Source organism: Rhincodon typus, chromosome 17, assembly GCF_021869965.1.
Source record: "Rhincodon typus isolate 14 chromosome 17, sRhiTyp1.1, whole genome shotgun sequence".
NCBI lineage: Eukaryota > Metazoa > Chordata > Chondrichthyes > Orectolobiformes > Rhincodontidae > Rhincodon > Rhincodon typus.
In genome coordinates this window covers 10,087,128-10,106,082 of record NC_063348.1, presented here as the reverse complement: position 1 = coordinate 10,106,082, position 18,955 = coordinate 10,087,128, and the positions used below count along the sequence as shown (strand labels likewise).

The 18,955-nt window shown below is 39.9% G+C and overlaps 1 protein-coding gene across 2 annotated transcripts in view; it reads right to left on the bottom strand.

Annotated features, from left to right (window-relative positions):
* LOC109935005 (activating molecule in BECN1-regulated autophagy protein 1-like) overlaps nt 1-18,955 on the bottom strand; it is a 337,851-nt gene that overhangs the window by 120,009 nt on the left and 198,887 nt on the right. For both annotated transcript variants that reach the window (XM_048607170.1, XM_048607171.1), the window contains 2 exons: nt 12,455-12,643; nt 7,469-7,623 (listed from right to left, as the gene is read on the bottom strand). In XM_048607170.1, the coding sequence (XP_048463127.1) occupies nt 7,469-7,623; nt 12,455-12,643 (344 nt within the window). The remainder of the gene's footprint in view (nt 1-7,468; nt 7,624-12,454; nt 12,644-18,955) is intronic.

Here is an 18,955-nt window from a genome sequence, read left to right as displayed (position 1 = left end):
TTCTGTCTATAGTGATTACCAGCAAGGTACTAAGTCTAGGAAGCTTCCTGCACATCTCGATCTTAAAAAAAAAATTTTCTAAAATGTGCTACTTCTGTTGTTCTTCCAAGAAACCAGAAACTGAAATCATCCAGTTTATTTAAATTCCAGGTATCCTAAAATCCCTGCATTCCTTTTAATATTCTAGAAGTATTTTGAGGAGTAGATGTGCAATTTAGCCTAATGTGGTCCACATGATTAGAGGGGGGAGGGGAAGAGAGTGTGTGAAGACTGCATACACTCATTGGGGTACTGGGGCGAGTGGAAAGGGTTGTCCATGTAATATCGAGGCTTGGTTCTCATAGGATTAGACAAATATGTATGTGAAATTATTCTCGTGTGAGAGCAAACTGTTTTCTGGTGACTTTATTTTCTGCGTGGTTGACGCAATGGTTGGATAAATTATATTACGGCCATTCAAAAGTTCATATTGTGAAAAATATCGAAGTGACCCGCTATTGGTATTTTAAGAATAATTCAAAATTTCATTACTATACTCAGATGGAACTGCTGCCTGATGGACCACTGCCCATTCCTCATCAGCTGGTATTTGAGTTGGTCTCCATCTCCTCATCATGACTTCGTATTTCATGTAATAACATTGAGGTATTACCTTTGATTTAGTTTGAGTAGGCTGTTGTGTATAACCCTTTCATTTCCAAATCTGCATTTCTGTCAAAGAAGATGGGCTAAACAAAAATAACCTCATTCTCCTTGCTGTTCTCCCAAGCTAAATTTGCAAAAATTGCACCCGATAACTGAATTTCCAAATCAATTCCCTGATTCCTAGACACCTTTTCTCCCTGTCCATGTGCCCAATGTCTAGTCACAACAGAATCAGGAAACAATCCAAGATTTTTTTTGTAACACTTCTGTTTCTTTTACCTTTTACTGGTTGTTCTCCCATTCTTGGTGAAGTCCATATTTTTGAACTTGCCAGTCATTTCCCAAAATAGAGTCAACTCCCTTGATCGGAATTTGTTTCACTCCCCCAACTACCACTTCTCCACTTAACAAGTCACTCTTTACTCCTACTTTGCATAACTGGACAAGTTTGCAACCTCCATGAATATGTCTAACAATATGTTCTTCATTATCAACCCCTCTGAAAGACAATGTTACCATCAACCAGCATCAGTGATTCACTTGCCCTCAATATCCTTACTGGTTTCAAGGAAATACAAGGAACCCTGTTTGAGATAAAATATTCTGAACATTTAGCAGTCTGATTTTTCTCATCAATCTTTGAAAAATAATTTTCGAGGCTGCCAGATCCATCTCTCTCTTCTGACTACATTCCAAGGAAACATATTCTCTTCATATCACTGCTACAGCTTTAAGAAATGCTTCATTTCCCGATGCCTCCTTATCTGAAGACCTCTTAGATTTTCTCACTACTGCCATCAGTCTTCTATTTAATTTCCAGTAATTGGCTTTGATACATCCAATCTTATTACAATAAAAATGTATTAATTTCTTTACACAGCTTTTCAGTTCTAGCCTTTCTCCTTTACAACTTTGATATCTGATTCATCTGCCTGTTCTCTAAAACTAATACATCTTACATCTGTAAATGTTAGAATCATAGGATCCTGACAGAGTGGAAAGAGGCCATTTGGCCCATTGAATCTGCACCAAGCCTCTGAAGAGCATCCAACCAGACCTAGCCTCCCACTTTATATCCTGGTAACCCAACATGGCTAACCCACCTAACCTGCACATCCCTGGACACAATGGGGCAATTTTTACCATTGCTAATCCATCTACCTTGCACATCTTTGGCCTGTGGGAGGAAACTGGAACAGCTAGCGGAAACCCACATAGATACGGAGAGAACTCCGCATGCAAACTCCACACAACCAGTCACCCAAGGCTGCAATCGAACCCGGGTCGCTGACGCTGAGGCAACAGTGCTAACCACTGAGCTAACATGCCATCCGCATATTCTATTCTATATTTATTCTATTTCATTTTCTCCAAGCTGTTTAAAGGCCATTTTATGTTTTTTTAATTTCTCTGTCGTTTCGTAGATCAGGTCTTTCCAATTCAATTGCCCACTTTTTGTGTTTCTCCTCTTTTTCCATTTCAAATTTCTTAACTCCACTTCCCTGTTTTATTTCTCCCCTCTTTCCATTGCCCTCTTTTTTTTTCCCTTTTTCTCAACTTCAAGTCTCTATATTTTATTTTCTGTCTTTTAGTCCAGTTTTTGTTCTCATTTCTAACTGTATCTTAGCTAATTCCAGCTGTAACATCACAATTTCAGGTTGCCTTTCTTCCAATTTGAAATGTCATATAATCACTTGAAGCAGCTCATGCTTATGAGATCCTGTTTTACTTCCACCTTCAATTTATCTGCTAAATCCCTCAGTTTTAGTCAAATATTAAATATTCTACTGTTATATCCTCTGCTTGTGGAAAACCTTTAGTCACATTCTAAGCCATCTTCAAATTTTGGGAACTAAGTTTTGCCACAACACAGGTCCTTCATATCCAAGACTACTCCTTTACTTTAACAAGAAAGGCACTGATCCCTCGTAACTCTAGTGAATTCAAAGACTCTGGACAATTCTCCAGACTGAAACCTGGTTTGACAGAATATATCTTGTTTTCGATTTAACTGTGTGGTCTCTTTCGTTTTAACAATAAAACAGAAGTATATTAACAAAAGGAATGAAGATAATATAAAATAAACCAAACATGTACTTATAACACAAATTCAAAGATTGTTAAGCACACAGTGCTTAATCCCACTAATCCCATAACACTTCTTTACAAATCAGCAAGAAAAACAACAGCTTTTGTATTGTACCTAAAACACACTTAGCAGGGTAGACTCAGAGGTCTACAGCATGGAAATAGGCCCTTCGGCCCAACTTACCCATGCCACTCAGTTTTCACAATTTAAATTAGTCTCACTTTCCTGTGTTTGGTCCATACCCCTCTATACCAATCCCATCCGTTTACCTGTCTAAATGTTTCTTAAATGATGAAATTGTATTCACTTCCACCTCCAGTTGCCCATTCCAGACATGCAGCACCTGCTGTGTGAAAAAATTGCCCCTCTCACCTTAAATCTATTCCCTATCTTATTCCCTACTCCCTATCCTATTTTAGACTCCCCTACCATGGGGAAAAGCTGTCGGCTAGCTACCTATCTATGCCGCTCATGATTTTATATCTATAAACATCACCCCTCAGTCTCCTTTGCTCCGAGGAAAAGGTCCCAGCCTAACTAACCTCTCCTTATAACTCAAACCTTCCAGTCTAGGTAGCATCCGAGTAAATCTTTTCTGCGCCCTTTCTAGTTTAAAAACATCCTTTCTATAGTAGGACGATACATATAGTATACTGCATGCAGTACTCCAAACGTGGCCTCACCACCGTCTTGGACAGCCGTAATAAAATGCCCAAATTCCATATTCAATGCTTTGACCAATGAAAGCTAGCATGCCGAAAGCTTTCTTCACTGCTCTGTCTAACTGTAACTCCATTTTCAAGGAGCTATGAACCTGTACCGCTAGATCTCTTTGTTGTATAACATTCCCCAGCGCCCTACCATTGACTGTACAAGTCCTGCCCTGGTTTGCCTTATCAAAACACAATACCTTGCAGTATCTAATTTAAACACCATCTGCCATTCACAGCCCACTGGCCCAGTTGATCAAGATCTCACTGCATTCCCAGATAACCCAAAAAAAAAATAACCCAAAAACAAAGTGGTATAGACTGTCTGCTATACCACCAATCTTGGTGTCATCTGCAAACTTTCTAACCATACTTCCTAAATTTTCATCTAAATCATTTACATAAATGACTGACAAAAGCTGGCCCAGCACCAATCCCAGTGGCACACTGCTGGTCACAGGCCTGCAGTCTGAAAAACAACTCTCTACCACCACCCTCTGTCTTCTATCGTCAAGCCAATTTTGTATCCAATTGGTTAGCTTTCCCTGATTCGTGTGAGATTTAACTTTACTCAACAACTTACCATGCGGTACCTTGTCAAAGGCCTTGCAAAATCTATTGCCCTGCCCTCATCTACTTCTTGGTCACCCCTTCAAAAATCTCAATCAAATTTGTGAGACACTATTTCTCACACACAAAGCCATGTTGATTATCCCAAATGAGTCCTTGTCTCTCCAAATGCCTGTAGATCCTGTCTCTCAGAATCCTCTCTGACAACTTATCCACCACGGACATTAGGCTCATCGGTCTGTAGTTCCCAGGCATTTCCCTGCAGCCCTTCTTAAAAAGTGCACAACACTAGCCACCCTCCAAACTTCGGGCACTTCACCCGTGGCTGTCGATAATACAAATATCTCTGCTAGGGGCCCCACAATTTCCTCCTAGCCTCCCACAAAGTCCTGGGGTACACTTCGTCAGGTCCCAAGCATTTATCCACCTTAATGCGTTTTAAGACTTCCAGCATCTCCTCTTATACGCAACACGCATACATCACTCAGTTATTACTCACCGTCCCTGTCTCTAACATCTTGACAGACTTAAGACACTTGTGAGTAATAGATTGGAACTGCAGATACCTTCTGTCTGGAGCTATTAGACACGAGTTTAAACATACTAAGCTTTATGTAACTGCTTCAGGATTATCTGGTCTGGGATTAACTCTTACTCCAAAGTAATCAATAACTTTCCCTTCTCAGAAGCACTTGTCTATACAGGCATCTTCATTCAAGGTCTTAACAAGGCTGGTCCAATTTCAAAGTATACCTAAAAAAAAGCTCTCTACATTATGTTTGTTTCCCTTAAGCTTAAAACAAATTCCACAAATCTGTAACAAAGCTTGAGGCACCAGTATTTGTCTTGCTGAATTGCAAAACAAAGATAAACGAAACTCCATCAGTGGTGCATAAAAATCCATTAATTCCAAAACATGATCTCAAAACCGGTTTTAAAAGAAATCACCACGACCACAGTAATACATACAAGTTAATTATTAACTTCAGACCCACAGGTTACGAACTCAAACTAAAAATCCAAACTTTACAACAGTAGATATTCAAATTATTTGGTAAAAAATACACTTTACATCACATGTTCCTCACAAATCCATTGTGTGACACAATGAACATCTTTTGAAGTCCACGTGCACCATATCAACAGCCTTCCCCACCAACAATTCTGTCTGTTACCTCTTTAAAAAAAATCCTATTGGCCTCACAGTCAGTCTGTCTCTCCCTGGAATCTAACACCCTCCGTCCTGCACCATCTTTCCAGCCACACATTCATTTGTCTCATCTTCCCATATCTGTATTCACTTGCACGTGGCACTAGAGGTAATCTGGAGGTCACTACTTTAGAGATGCTACTTGCTAATTTTCTATCTATCTCCCTAAATTCTGAATGCGGGACCACTTTCCTCTTCTTAAGTATGCCATTAGTACCAATGTTGATCTGACCTCCGGTTGTTCGCCCTCTTTCAGAGCAATATCCTGTTCTGTGACTTCCCTGGCCCCAGTACCAGGGAGACAACAAAACATCCTGGAGTTATGTTAACGGCGCAGAAACACTTGCCCATTCCCATAACTAAAGAAACTCCTGTCAGAACTGTACTTCTGCTCTTCCTCCTTGCCTCATGTACAACTGGGTCACTTAAGATACCACTGCAATGGTTCTTGGTGCACTTCTTTAAGAATGCATCACTTGCACTGATACTCAGAATGGAAAACCTTAAGTGGGACCTCTGGGGACTGCAGCACTATTTACCTGTTTCTCTTGAACAATCTGGCAGTCATCCATTCCCTATGTGCCTGCTTGGCCCTAACATGCTGTGTGACCATCTGAGTGCACTATTCATGTAGTTCTGTCTCTTGGATGCACCTCAGTATCTCTTGTCACTTCTCAAGTTCTGAAATCCAGAGCTCAAACTTGAGCAGAACGTGAAACTTCCTGCTCATGGACTTACCTAGGTCATGAGGAGTGTCCATAACTCCCCACATGCTACATCATAGGCATTCAATTTGGCTAAGCTGCCCTGCCATACCATAACTTATACTATTTAAATTACTTACTTCAACTTTAATTAACTAACTTTAACCTTACTTTTGTACTGTTAACTAAAAGCTGGACACCAGTAGAAAATATGCTCTCTCCTGTCAATTTGTGACTTGGTGACTGTCTTGGGTTCCTCTTCTTCCCCGTCTTCTTTAACTGATGACTGTCATTTGGTCCTTCTCTTTCCATCCCTAAATCTTCAGCTGTTCTGGTCCCAATTTTTAGGGATTCCCTCCTTACACCTGTCCCTCTCAACCACACAGTTCTCCTTTAATATACTGCTCAAAATCTACCTCTTTGACAAAGCTTTAAGCAACCTGATGTACTATCTTTTTATATGATTCTGTGTCATACTTTACCTTATAATACTCCTAATGAAGCACCTTAGGAGGTTTTATTATGTTATAGGTGCTTGTTGTTGGATAGTGGGTAACAGCAGGGTAACAGGACTAACGGATATCTCATTCACAGAATAACCACTTCAGTCCATTAGGACCTGTACCAGTTCTGTGATCTACAGTGGACAATTAAATAACTAACAGGAGGAGAAGGCTCATGAACATCCCACTTCATTGATAACAGAGCCCCGCACGAGACTAAAATAATAAGATTGAAGTGTTTGCTACTACCTTTTTTATTAATTCATTCACGGGATATGGGCATTGTTGGCTAGGCAGCATTTATTGCCCATCCCTAATTGCCCAGAGGGCATTTAAGAGTCAACCACATTGCTGTGGGTCTGGATTCACATGCGGGCCTGACCAGGTAAGGATGGCAGTTTTCTTCCATAAAGGATATTAGTGAACCAGATGGTTTTTTTCCAACAATTGGCAATGGATCCATGGCCATCATTAGACTCTTAATTCTAGATTTTTTTTTTATTGAACTCAAATGCCACCATCTGCCACGGCGGGATTTGAACCTGTGTCCCCAGAACTTCACTGGATTTCTGGATTAATAGTTCAGCAATAATAGCATTAGGCCATTGATTCGCTCCTGCAAATAAAAGTGCTCTGCTGATAGTCCAACTTCAGTTCCTCAAGATCTCCACTATCACAAAGACTTGATTTTTAGAAAGCAAAGCTTGCACTTGCATAACCTTTCATAGCCACGTGACATCCAAATTCACTTTACAATTAATGAAATAGTTTTGCCACATTGTCACTCTTCCAACTTACAACAGTTCAAATGTATTATAACTAGCCGTAGTTGAAATTCATATGGCTGAGTTCATATATTGAGTTCAGCAAACTTTTTTTTCTGCATATTATCCAATTTCTCACCACTAAGAATATGTAATTGCTTAGATAGACAAGCAAGTCAACCAATACATTAAAACATGCTGCTGCCAGAGATGGCTCCTGCAGTTTTACCTGTTGGCAACAAGGCATCAAACCGCTAACAGATTAATACTTACCCTCATTGAGGTTTCTCCACCATGGGGTTGCTGCAATCGGAAGACTTGTGCCACCATATGTTCAGTGGATGGGTGCAGCAGGATGCGCCGGGAGGCCAGGCCAACCATTACGTACTTGCCCATTGGAGACAAACTGACAGAAATAGCATTTGGGCCTGCAGGTAGGAATTAAATACATGGCTTAGTTTGCTAGTGATTAGTCTTTCAAGCAATTATTACGCAAGGGCAGACCGTGTTATCATTCTTGAGCTGGTTCTCTGGAATGCCCCATAAGATGCACCTTGAAAAAAAAAATTAACGTTTTATTTTGGATCAAAGTCTGTTAAAACACAGTTCACCTACACAAAAGCAATGTATTAAAACAATACCATACATAAAACATATATTTACTGGTTATAGCATTAAGTTAGGGAAGCCCCACCAATGCTTTAGCAACAGGAATTAGAAATTGCACACTTGTTCCATTCCAACCTCCCAATAATGATGTTCCAAGAAAAATAACCCCAACACATCCAATCCTGCCTTGTAGCTCAAACTCTCAAGTTCTGGCACCAATCTCCTCCAAAGTGAGCGTATCTTTTCTGTAATGGTATGATTAGAATTGTTTTTGGGAATGTATACTGATCCTTAAGGTATGTGAGGAACTGAAATACAGAACTAAAAGCTGAAAGAACTGTGGATGCTGTAAATCAGGAACAAAAACAGAAGTTGCTGGAAAATTTCAGCGGGTCTGGTAGCATCTGTGAAGAAAAGATCAGAGTTAACGTTTTGGGTCCGGTGATCCAGTTCTGAGGAAGGGTCACCTGACCCAAAACGTTAACTCTGATTTTTTCTTCACAGATGTTGCCAGACCTGCTGGGCTTTTCCAGCAACTTCTGTTTTTATTCATGATTTACAGCATCCATAGTTCTTTTGGCTTTTAGTTCTATATTCCAGGTTCTCTTGTTCCTTAAGGATCAATACACATTTCCAAAAACAATTCTAATCCTTTCTGGACATTCTGGATTAAAAAGGGTTTATCAAGATTTTGAAGGGAGATGTGTTTTGTTTTGGAAATGCAAGTCAGGAGTGTAATGTGAGCTGTAGCTCACCTGCTAATTTCTGAAAAGTCAAGTAACGTTGGAAAGGAGATAAGCAAAGCTTTTAAGAGAGATAGGAGATTAGGTCACAGAGTCATACAGCACGGAAACAGACCCTTTGGTCCAACTAGTCCACACTGTCCCCAAACCAAGCTAGTCTCACTTGCCTGTGTTTGGCCCATATTCCCTCCAAACATTTCCAATTTATATACTTATCCAAATATTGTATCTGTACCTGCATACACCACTTTCTCTGGTAGTTCTTTCCACACACGAACAACTCTGTGCAAAAAAAAAGCTGCCCTTCATGTCCTTTTTAAATCGTTATCCTCTCAATTTAAAAACATGCCCCTCAGTTTTGAACTCCCCTTCCCTAGGGAAAAGACCCTTGCCGTTCATCTTATCAATGTCCTTCATGATTTTATAAGCTTCTGTAAGGTGGCCCCTCAACCTCTTACGCTCCAGTGGAAAAAAGTCTCAGCCTATCCAGCCTAACTCAAATTTCTATTTCTGGCAATATCCTGGTAGATCTTTTCTGAATCTTCTCCAATTTAACAAAATCCTTCTGAGAACAGGGAGACCAGAACTGTGCACAGTCCTCCAGAAGAGGCCTCACCATGTCCTGTACAACCTCAACATGATGTCCCAATTCCTATACTCAATAGTCTGAGCATTGGAGGCAAGCATGCTAAACGCTTTCTTAACGCCCTGTCTATATGTGACACAAATTTAAACGAATTATGTACCTGAACCCCTAGGTCTCTCTGTTCTACATTACCCAGGACCCTAAAATTAATTGTATAAGTCCCGCCTTTTTAAAATGTAATACTTCACATTCATCCAAATTAAACTCCGTCTGCCACTCATCAGTCCATTGACCCAACTGATCAAGATCTCTTTGTAATCTTAAATAACGTTCTTCACTGTCAACTATACCACCAATTTTGGTATCACCTGCAAACTTACTAAGCATACCTCCAAATTTCTCATTCAAATTGTTTATATAAATGACAAACAAAAGTGGATCCAGCACCAATCCCTGTGGAGCACCGTTGATCGCAGGCCTCTAGTCTGAAATACAACCCTCCATTACTACCCTCTGCCCGCTCCCGTCAAGCCAATTTTGTATCCAACTGGCAAGCACTCCATGAATGCCATGTGATTTTACTAATTAGTCTACCATGCGGAACCTTGTTAAAGGCTTGACTACTGCCCTCATCAATCTTTTGGTTACTTCCTCAAAAAACTCATTCAAGTTTGTGAGACTTAATTTTCCTTGCACAAAGCCATTCTGACTATCCCTAATCAGTCCTTGCCTTTCCAAATGTGTATAAACCCTATTTTCAGAATCAGCTCCAACAACTTACCCACCACTGATGTCTAAGTCACAGGCTTCTCCTTACAGCCTTTCTTAAATAAAGGCACATTAGCCACCCTCCAGTCTTCCAGCACGTCACCTTAGTTATACAAATCTCTCTGCTAAGTTTCCACAATGTCCTGGACTACACTTGATCAAGTCCCGGAGATTTATCCACCTTTACGTTTTCGAAGAGCTCCAGCACTTCCTCTTCTGTAATGTGAACCATTTTAAAACATCAATATCTGCTGCTTTAATTGCTAGACAAACTTGTCCTGAAAGAAAAGGGGCCTATGCATTGAAAGTTGTCTAGCAACATTCTTCTGGAGTTGGTTTCTGTTTTTCCAAGGCACTTTGATATGTCAGTTTCAGAAAAAGACCTCCAAATCTTGAGGTAAGAAAGACTTTCTCATGAAAAAGTAAGAAGAAACCTTAAAGTAGATCAGTTTGAAAGGTCTCTCTCTCTGAAGTATTTCTGTGAACTTAAAAAAAGTTCCAAATATCAATATCTCTGGTGAACTGATAAACCCAGATAGCTGAATTGTTTTTCATATTTGAAGACTCAAGTCTAACTGAATTTACATTGGAATAATGTCTGGTCTGAAGGTTTTCCATCACTGCATTGCAGTTAGTATTTCAATCTTGTTGAAAGGAAACTTGGGGAACTGTGAGAAATCTTCCCATTTTATTGGCACTGATAGTACAACTCATACATAATGCGGCCTCAGTACCAGCACCTTCCTTCCAGTGAACTCATAAGAAAGGGTCAAAGTGGGATCTTAGATGTGGACAATGAAATTGGACATGGAATATCAGTAAATGATAAAAGATGAAAACAATGACTATATTACAAAATATGGGAGATTCAATAATAATAATAAAGTAAAAACATCTTATTTATTTCAGATTTAAAGTTTTAATTGTATATATTCATGTAATCTCTGGTATTTGTGCTATCTTATTTTTCTAAAGAAACTAACCCTAAGTAAAGAAATACGGAAGACATTCCGAGATTGCGTCATCTCATAAAGAATAAGTGAGAATGAAAAAGGAGCCCCTAAAAGCAAAAAGTAGTTTCCAAAAATCAAAACATAGGCCTGAAAAAAACCTCATAAAGAACTTGCAAAAAATAAAGTATTTTAAGCCCGGTTTCTTTCTACTCTAATGAATTCCTGATTTCTTTTTCAAATGAAACAAATTTTTAATCTCAACATCCATTTTCCAGTTAGAGAGAATGACTACAGCGTCAAATTTAGGACCGTTTTATTCAGTAAGTCCATACCCATGGGAAATGCATGAAAATTGGTAAAGTGTGTTCATCATCAAAGTTGTTACAGTCAGGGAAGGCAAAAGGATGGCACTGAATGGAAAAAAATGCAAGTACAGAAGAGTCTACAGAGAAACTCCACCTTTCTTTTACCTGTATCGCCGGGAAAGCAGTTCCAGCTTGATGATGGGGTTAACAATTCATTTAACAGTTTCAGCTGGCACAGCGACCAGGAATCGATTTCTCAGGACAAAATTTCAATAGGTGGTTGACGGTCTAATTTGGATGTCCACTGTCACATTTTGAGATGGTTCATCATGTTTCTTTTTATTGGCAACAAGTGGCCACATGTTTCCTGAATCCTTCTCAAGTGATTAAAGACCATCTAGATTTCATGCGGAAGGTTTAAACCGGGACTTCACCAATGAGGTCAGATGCCAGATTGTGGTTGGTGATATTTGTAACCACCAAGGAGGTGCAACACTAAAAGTTGGGGCTCTCATCAGTTTGGAGGATAATAAATGTATAGGCTTCCTTTTTGAGGTCCTGTGGCAGTGGGGTGCTTTGTTAGCTGTCAGGTGCTGGTGCTCTTTGCCTGGATGCTTTCCCTGTCAACATCAGAAGGTTCACGATGTACTGGCATGCGATAGCCATTCAAGCTGTCCTGGACTCGGTGTTCCAGGATGGCATCAAGGATGACTTCAAGGATGGCTTATACATGTGGTGGCTCCTGATGACTACATAAACATGTGTCCAATCTCACTCTCCTGTTCACACCTCAGATGCATTCATGTACTTCTTCATCAACTCAATAAATAACTACCCTTATGAACACAGCATCAAAAATGATTTGGGGCAGAAATTTCCATCAATGATTCTTTGCAACTCGTCAGCTAAATTTTTGCTACTGTCTCAATGAATGGGAAAAATACATGATTATGTATGTTCTTTTACCTCAATGTGGAAACCTGAGGTAAACCCCTTGAAAAGCCCTGACTTTGCTTCATTATTATTGCTGTATAACCACAGCCACATCATTGTTTCTGCAGCCCTAGGATGACCATAACTTTGTACTACCCATTTCACCAAATCCCATAATTGTATTTCTTTAATTCAGAAAGTATTATAACAAATGTGTTTATTCTCGGTGCCAAATAAGTAAGTGATTCTCATTAAGAAAAATGCTCTTAAAGCTGGACCAGAAAGGGACTAAATGCTGGGCTTTAGAATTTTAAAAATATCAAAGACTGGAAAAGAAGTTGTCATCTTTGTGATTCACTTACCAAATCGCTTAGTATACAACATCTCTCCCAGGTTATGTGGGGCAAGGGAATAGACTGCTAAGATGCCTTCATCTGGAAATCCACGCTGACTACTCGGAATAAATGCAGCCAGAAGCTGCCCATCTGCTGAAATATCGCAGCTTGCGTCATTGTAGATCTTGCAATTTTGGACCAGGACATTGACTGAGGCTGAAGGTTAGGAAAACAAAGACATAAATACAATGAAAAGACAAAAACAGTGTGTCAAATAATTTCAATTCAGCAAACGTAAAAGCTTAATATTTTTAAACGTTCTGTATAGATTAATTTTATGAAGCTTTAAAACCATGAACTTTATGAAGTCTACTGAATTCAGAACAAAGATCAGGAGCATATTAGCTTCTGCATTTGCTAACACTTTAAAAGTCACTAATACACAAATTGAACAGGAGCACTTTCTTTCACGTTTTTTATTCCAAAATATCTAAAAGCTGCAGCTGACATCATTGTAATGCATCTACAAGGTTGAATGCTTTAAGGATAGCACTTTATAGATGTGATCTCCCTGCGTCTTAAGAATATGCATTGGGAGTTGGAATGGGTGATCACCAGACAATCAAAAAGCAGTAGATTGGTCATGCAAGACCTGCCCAAGTGCATCTCACTTTTCAAACAGTAATCAAAACTGAACAATGCATGAAGTGATACTTCATCTGGGGAGTGCAGCCAGAAAAGTCCACAGCACCACTGGTGGCTCAGTTGTTCAGGAGGGCAAGACAACCACAACAGCAGCAATACTAACAAGTAACAGGGGTACAGACAGGTGTTCCTGCTGTCCCAGGCTCAGGATGGTATGTTGCCTCCTCTATGCCAGGATCAAAGCTATCACTGTACACTGCAGAGAACTAAAAGTGAGAAGGGTAACTGCCAGTGGTCACAGTCTACATCTGGAACAATGGCATTCATATAAAGAGAGATGTAGTCTTCCAGTCAAAATGGGGCAAGCTAGTATGAAGTGAGCAAAAATATTCACATCTGGGGCTTGTTACCATGTACAAAATAAGTACAGAAATTAGGGGATAGAAAGGATGACTGCATGGTTGGAGAGATGGTGTAAGGCTTTAGATTCTTAGAAGAATGGGATCAGTTCTGAGGAAGCTATGTCCTGGACCGTTTGTACCTAACTGAACCAGGGCTGATTCCCGCACAAGGACATTAGCAAGAGCTTTTGGAAAGGGTTTAAACTAACTTAGCAGGGTGTGAGAACTAGGAGGTAATACTAGAGAGGAATATCAAAGTACAAAGAATATTGGGAGCGACAAGTAGGACTACAGAATGAAATATTAAGGCAATAGATAGGCTCAGCTTGAAACAGAATAAATTTGAATGCATGGAGTCTGCTAAATTAGATTGCAAATGCAGATAACCACATGAAAATATGTTGTTGTGCCTAAAACACAGACCTAGCTCAAATAAGGACTGGGCAAGGTATTAAACACTGTTGGATATAAAAAGTGTTGAAGCAAGATAGAAAATGAAGGAAAAAGAAAGGAATGGTAGCCAGAGTGACTCCTGACCTCATGACATCAGGTCAAACGTGGGCAAGGAAACCTTCGAGTAATTACACCAGCCGTCACTGTCTCAGCTGATGAATCACTAATGCTCCATATTAAACACTGCATATTATGCACGGAGGATGGAAAGGACACAGAATCTACCCTAGTTGGAGACTTCAACATCCATCATCAAGTGTAATCAGCAGTGGTGCTACTGCACCGAGTTAGCCAAGTCCTAAAAGCCATAGCTGCTAGACTAGGTCTGTGGTAGGTAGTGATGGGACCAACAAGAAGGAAAAATCTACTTGACTTTGTTAACACTTTTGGGCCTGTCACATGAGCTTTGTGAAGACAAAGTCCCATCTTCACATTGTGTTGCACAGTGGTAGCACCACGCGAAATAGAATAGATTTCAAACAGATTTAGGAACGCAAAACTGGATATCATTGAACTACTGAAGGCCATCAGCAATAGCAAATATTCAACTACAATCTGTAACCTCATGGCCAGGCACTGCTCATACTACTGTTGCCGTCGAATCAAGAGATTAACTCTGGTTCAATGCAGAGTTCAGAAGGACATGCAAGGAACAGTGCCAGATATATTTAAAAGTGAGGTGTCAACCTGGTGAAGATAAAACATAGGACTACTTACATACCAAACAAGGGAAGCAGCATACAAAAGACATGGCTAAGCAATTACATGACCAACAGATCAGACTTAAGTTCTGCATTGCTGCTACATCCAGTAGTGAATGGTGGATGGGCAATTAAACAAATCACTGACTGCGGAGGCTCCACAAATATCCCCACCCAATGATGGGAGAGACCAGCTATTAAAACAAAAGACAAGGCTATAGCACTTGCATCTATCTTCACTCAGAAGAGTGGAAAGTCTTCAATTAATTCAATTTACGCCAAGCGTTATTAAAAAATGGACGAAGACACTGGATACTGCAGAGGTAATAGGCCCAGCAATATCATAGCAATCATACATAAGATTTGCGCTCCAGAACTAGCCTTGTCCCTAGTCCACCTGTTCCAATACAGCTACAATACCTAGGCATTTTTCAAATCACCAACTATATCCTGTCTACAAAAAAAGCAGGCCAAATCCAACACAACCAATCACTGCCTCAACAGTCCACTCTTGATCGTCAAAATAATCACAGAGGTCATTGATGGTCTGGCCAAGCAGTACTTGCAAAGGATAAACCCGGTCACTAAAGCTCAGTTTGAATTCCAGTGTGGCCACGTGGCTCCTAATCTCATTACAGTCTTAGTCCAAACACAGACAGAAGAGCTGAACTCCAAAGGTGAGCCGAGAGTACTTGTCCTTTATATCAAGGTAACATTTAATCAAGTATAACATCAAACAGCCCAAACGAAACTGGAATCAACTGGCTCTTCGCTGGTTGGAGTCATACCTAACACAAAGAAAGACAGCTGTGGATGTTGGATGTCAATCATTTCAGCCCTAGGATATCATGCAGGAGTTCCTCTGTATACTATCCTGGTCTCAAACACCTTCACGTTTGCTTTATCAATGACCATCCCTCCATCATGAGGTCTGAAGTGGGGATGTTTGCTCAAGGATGTACAATGTTCAGCGCCACTTGCAACTTCTCAGGTTCAGAAGCAGTCCATGTCCATTGGCAGCAAGGGCTAGACAATATTCACAACATCCATAAACTCCCTGCAATACACAGTGACAACAATGTATACTATCAGAAAGATTCAACGCTGTAAACTCCCTCCAGGTCCTTACAACAGCATGTTTCAAACCTGTGATCTTTACCATTTAGAATGAGGCTAACAGATATATGTTCCTTTCGAACTCACGCAGAAGGTCAACTTGGAACTAGATCGCCGTTCCTTCACTAGCATGGAGTCAAATTGTGGAACATGTTTCCTAACAGAACTATACCTCAAGGACTGCAGCTGTTTGAGAAGGCAACTCACCACTATCTTCTCTAGGGATGGACAATAAATGCTGGCCTAGCCAACAATGCCCACATCCAATGAACAAATTTTTAAAAATATTGCTAAACAGAGTATCAAATGGGAAGGACAGAAATCTTTTTGGCTTGAAAAAAAGGTGCTTGATGTAGAGTATAGATCATCAGCCAGCCAGAAAGATTTAGAGAAGACCTATCAAAACTGAAGTGAATGGAAATCAGGACAAACCCTCCATTGTCTGGAATCTGTCTGAAGGGCAAGGGTAGCAGATACATGGAAACACCAAACAGATCCAAGTTCCCCTCCATGTCACATACCAGCCTGACTTGGAACGGTCACTGGATTGATATTCTGGAACTCAGTTCCTAACAGCACTGCGGGTATACCTACAGCACATGGGTTTCAAGAAGGCAGTTCATCGCCAATTTCTTCAGGGCAAGTAAAGATGAGCAATAAATACTGGCCTAGCCATGGATACACACATTTCATGAATTAATTAATAAGTGCGAATAGATTTCCAAAAAGGCACACCCAACAACTCATTTAACCCGAACTTCAAGTTGATCAGTTCTTTGAAAAGTCATGGTCTTAATTCTTTGTTAGCTACTTCCCTCTTTGCAGTTTCTTCTAAACCTGCTGCATATTTCTAGCATTTCATATTAGAATGGAATGTGTGAGATTGTGATCTGAATGGTGCCGTCATGGTGGATATCAGTTCACACCGATAATCTTTGTTTCCAATATGCCAAATCACTGCAGGAAAGCGCCAGTCCAACACTTCTCCGTATGTGAGCATGGTTATGTTATCACAAACTGCATTCACAGTGGCACAATGGGATGGATCCCTATCCGTCCTTTCAGCTGCAGACATTTTGAAAAACAGGCGAAACCATATCAATTATCCTACAGGCCTAGCTGCAATTGAGAGTGTACACTTGGAATGTATTATAACTCAATTAAAGAGATGCATTTTGTTTCCAACTCTCAGTTAATTCCCTTGTCACATATTGCATAGTACACTCCGGTACAAATAAGGAATTTTTAATTGCACAATGACAGTTGTACATAAAGCAAATCTAATAATCTAAGATTAAATAAAACACATTCACAATATTGCCTTACAGGTAAAGTACAAAATCATCCATATTTTCTTTTGAAAGTATTTTATGTATTATACAATAAATATATGCAAATCCAAGGACCAATTTTCCAGTAACAAATGCATTCAGCATGTCCACCCACGTGATCAAAAGGGATTAAAGGAACAAGATACAATTTTTCAATCTGATGTATTGAATATCATTCCAGTTAGTGGACACTGGGGACCAGCAAAAAACATCCTTTCACTTTTGTTGGTTTGATGGCAAGGAGACCAAGAGGACTAGAGTTGCCTGGAAACCAAATGAAGTACCGGATGTCTTCATTTAGAAAACACCTTTTAAGTTGCCTTATTCTGATTTAAAGTTTCTGCCAAATATATTTACAGGTCTGGCCTTTTAGATAATATACAAACACTCCATGATTACTTTAACATCTGAGAAGCATAAAACTCTTATGATAAAACAGGACTTGGCACCGGCAACCCGAAAATGCACAAATTAACAGGGATCACTTTCAATAATAACATATTATATGCAACAATTACATTTTGACGTCTCTGCATTAGAACATTACAAAATAAGAAGCTGACAAAATGGCTCATTCGCAGATTTCTCTCAGCTTTACAATTGGACATAATCAAATCCTTTGAAAAAACACGCATCACGGACATTCATGTCATCTACGATTGAAATGGAACTGCACAGAAAACTGAGGAACCATAACCATACCTATAGTACCAGCAAACCGATTCAGCATCTATCTTCAACTTTTGGACAGCCTAATAAGGAGATTGACTGCTGTCTAACTGGTGTATACTTCCCTAATTCTCAAAGAAGCAGCTTGAAAGGTAAGTTCTAAAACTTCCAGAGCATACAATTCTTGACAAAACAACCTGCCTTTCAATAGGATGACAAAACAACACATTGATCACAAAGTGACAAATGATTACTGTCATCTTTTGGTTTAATGAATCCAACTGTTTCAGTATGAGAATCAGCTGATTATATCTTTGTTTCACCACTCCCTACTTATTACAACTATCAATTTGTTCTATCAGTCCCTTGTCATGATACAATCAGTGGCAGCAGGCAAATGCTTACTTATAAAACTTTGTCAGTGACATATCATGATCTGCCTAATTTTGGCTGTGATTAAATATATTCCTAGAGGTTTTATCACATGACTTGCCCCCACACTTCAGCCATTAGGCAGCTGACACATCTATCCTTGATGCATTCCTTTCCTATGCCTATAGAAAAGTAAATGATACAACTGGATGATACTTGACAGCAAGCCAAAGAGCCTTTTTCCCCCTCCATTGTCAATACTTGTACATCTGGTAAAGAAAAAATGTTCAAAGTAAATGACAAAAAAAAAATTGTTCATTGTCACTTTTGATTTTCTGCAGAGTAGCAAACAGCAATGGGAATTGGTACTCAATTCTTGTAGACTCCAGGCCAATCTGAACAGTTGGCACTCCTGACAAGTTCAATGAAAATGGCAAAAGCTGTGCTTTGGTACATCTGAATCTTTTGCCACCAAGGTGCAGTGCAGCATTGCATGGAAGAAATTGTCTCTTTTTTTGAGTTCATCTAAACAAGAGTGAAGTGAGATAGCCCTTTCCCAAATTTTTGCTGAGGTGTAGAGCTGGATGAGAAGCCAAGAAGCAGGCCAAGAAGCATCATAGGAGCAGGGAGGCTGACGTTTCAGGCCTAGACCCTTCTTCAGAAATGGGGGAGGGGAAGGGGGTTCTGAAATAAATAGGGAGAGAGGAGGAGGCGGATAGAAGATGGATAGAGGAGAAGATAGGTGGAGAGGAAACAGACAGGTCAAAGAGGCGGGGATGGAGCCAGTAAAGGTGAGTGTAGGTGGGGAGGTAGGGAGGAGATAGGTCAGTCCAGGGAGGA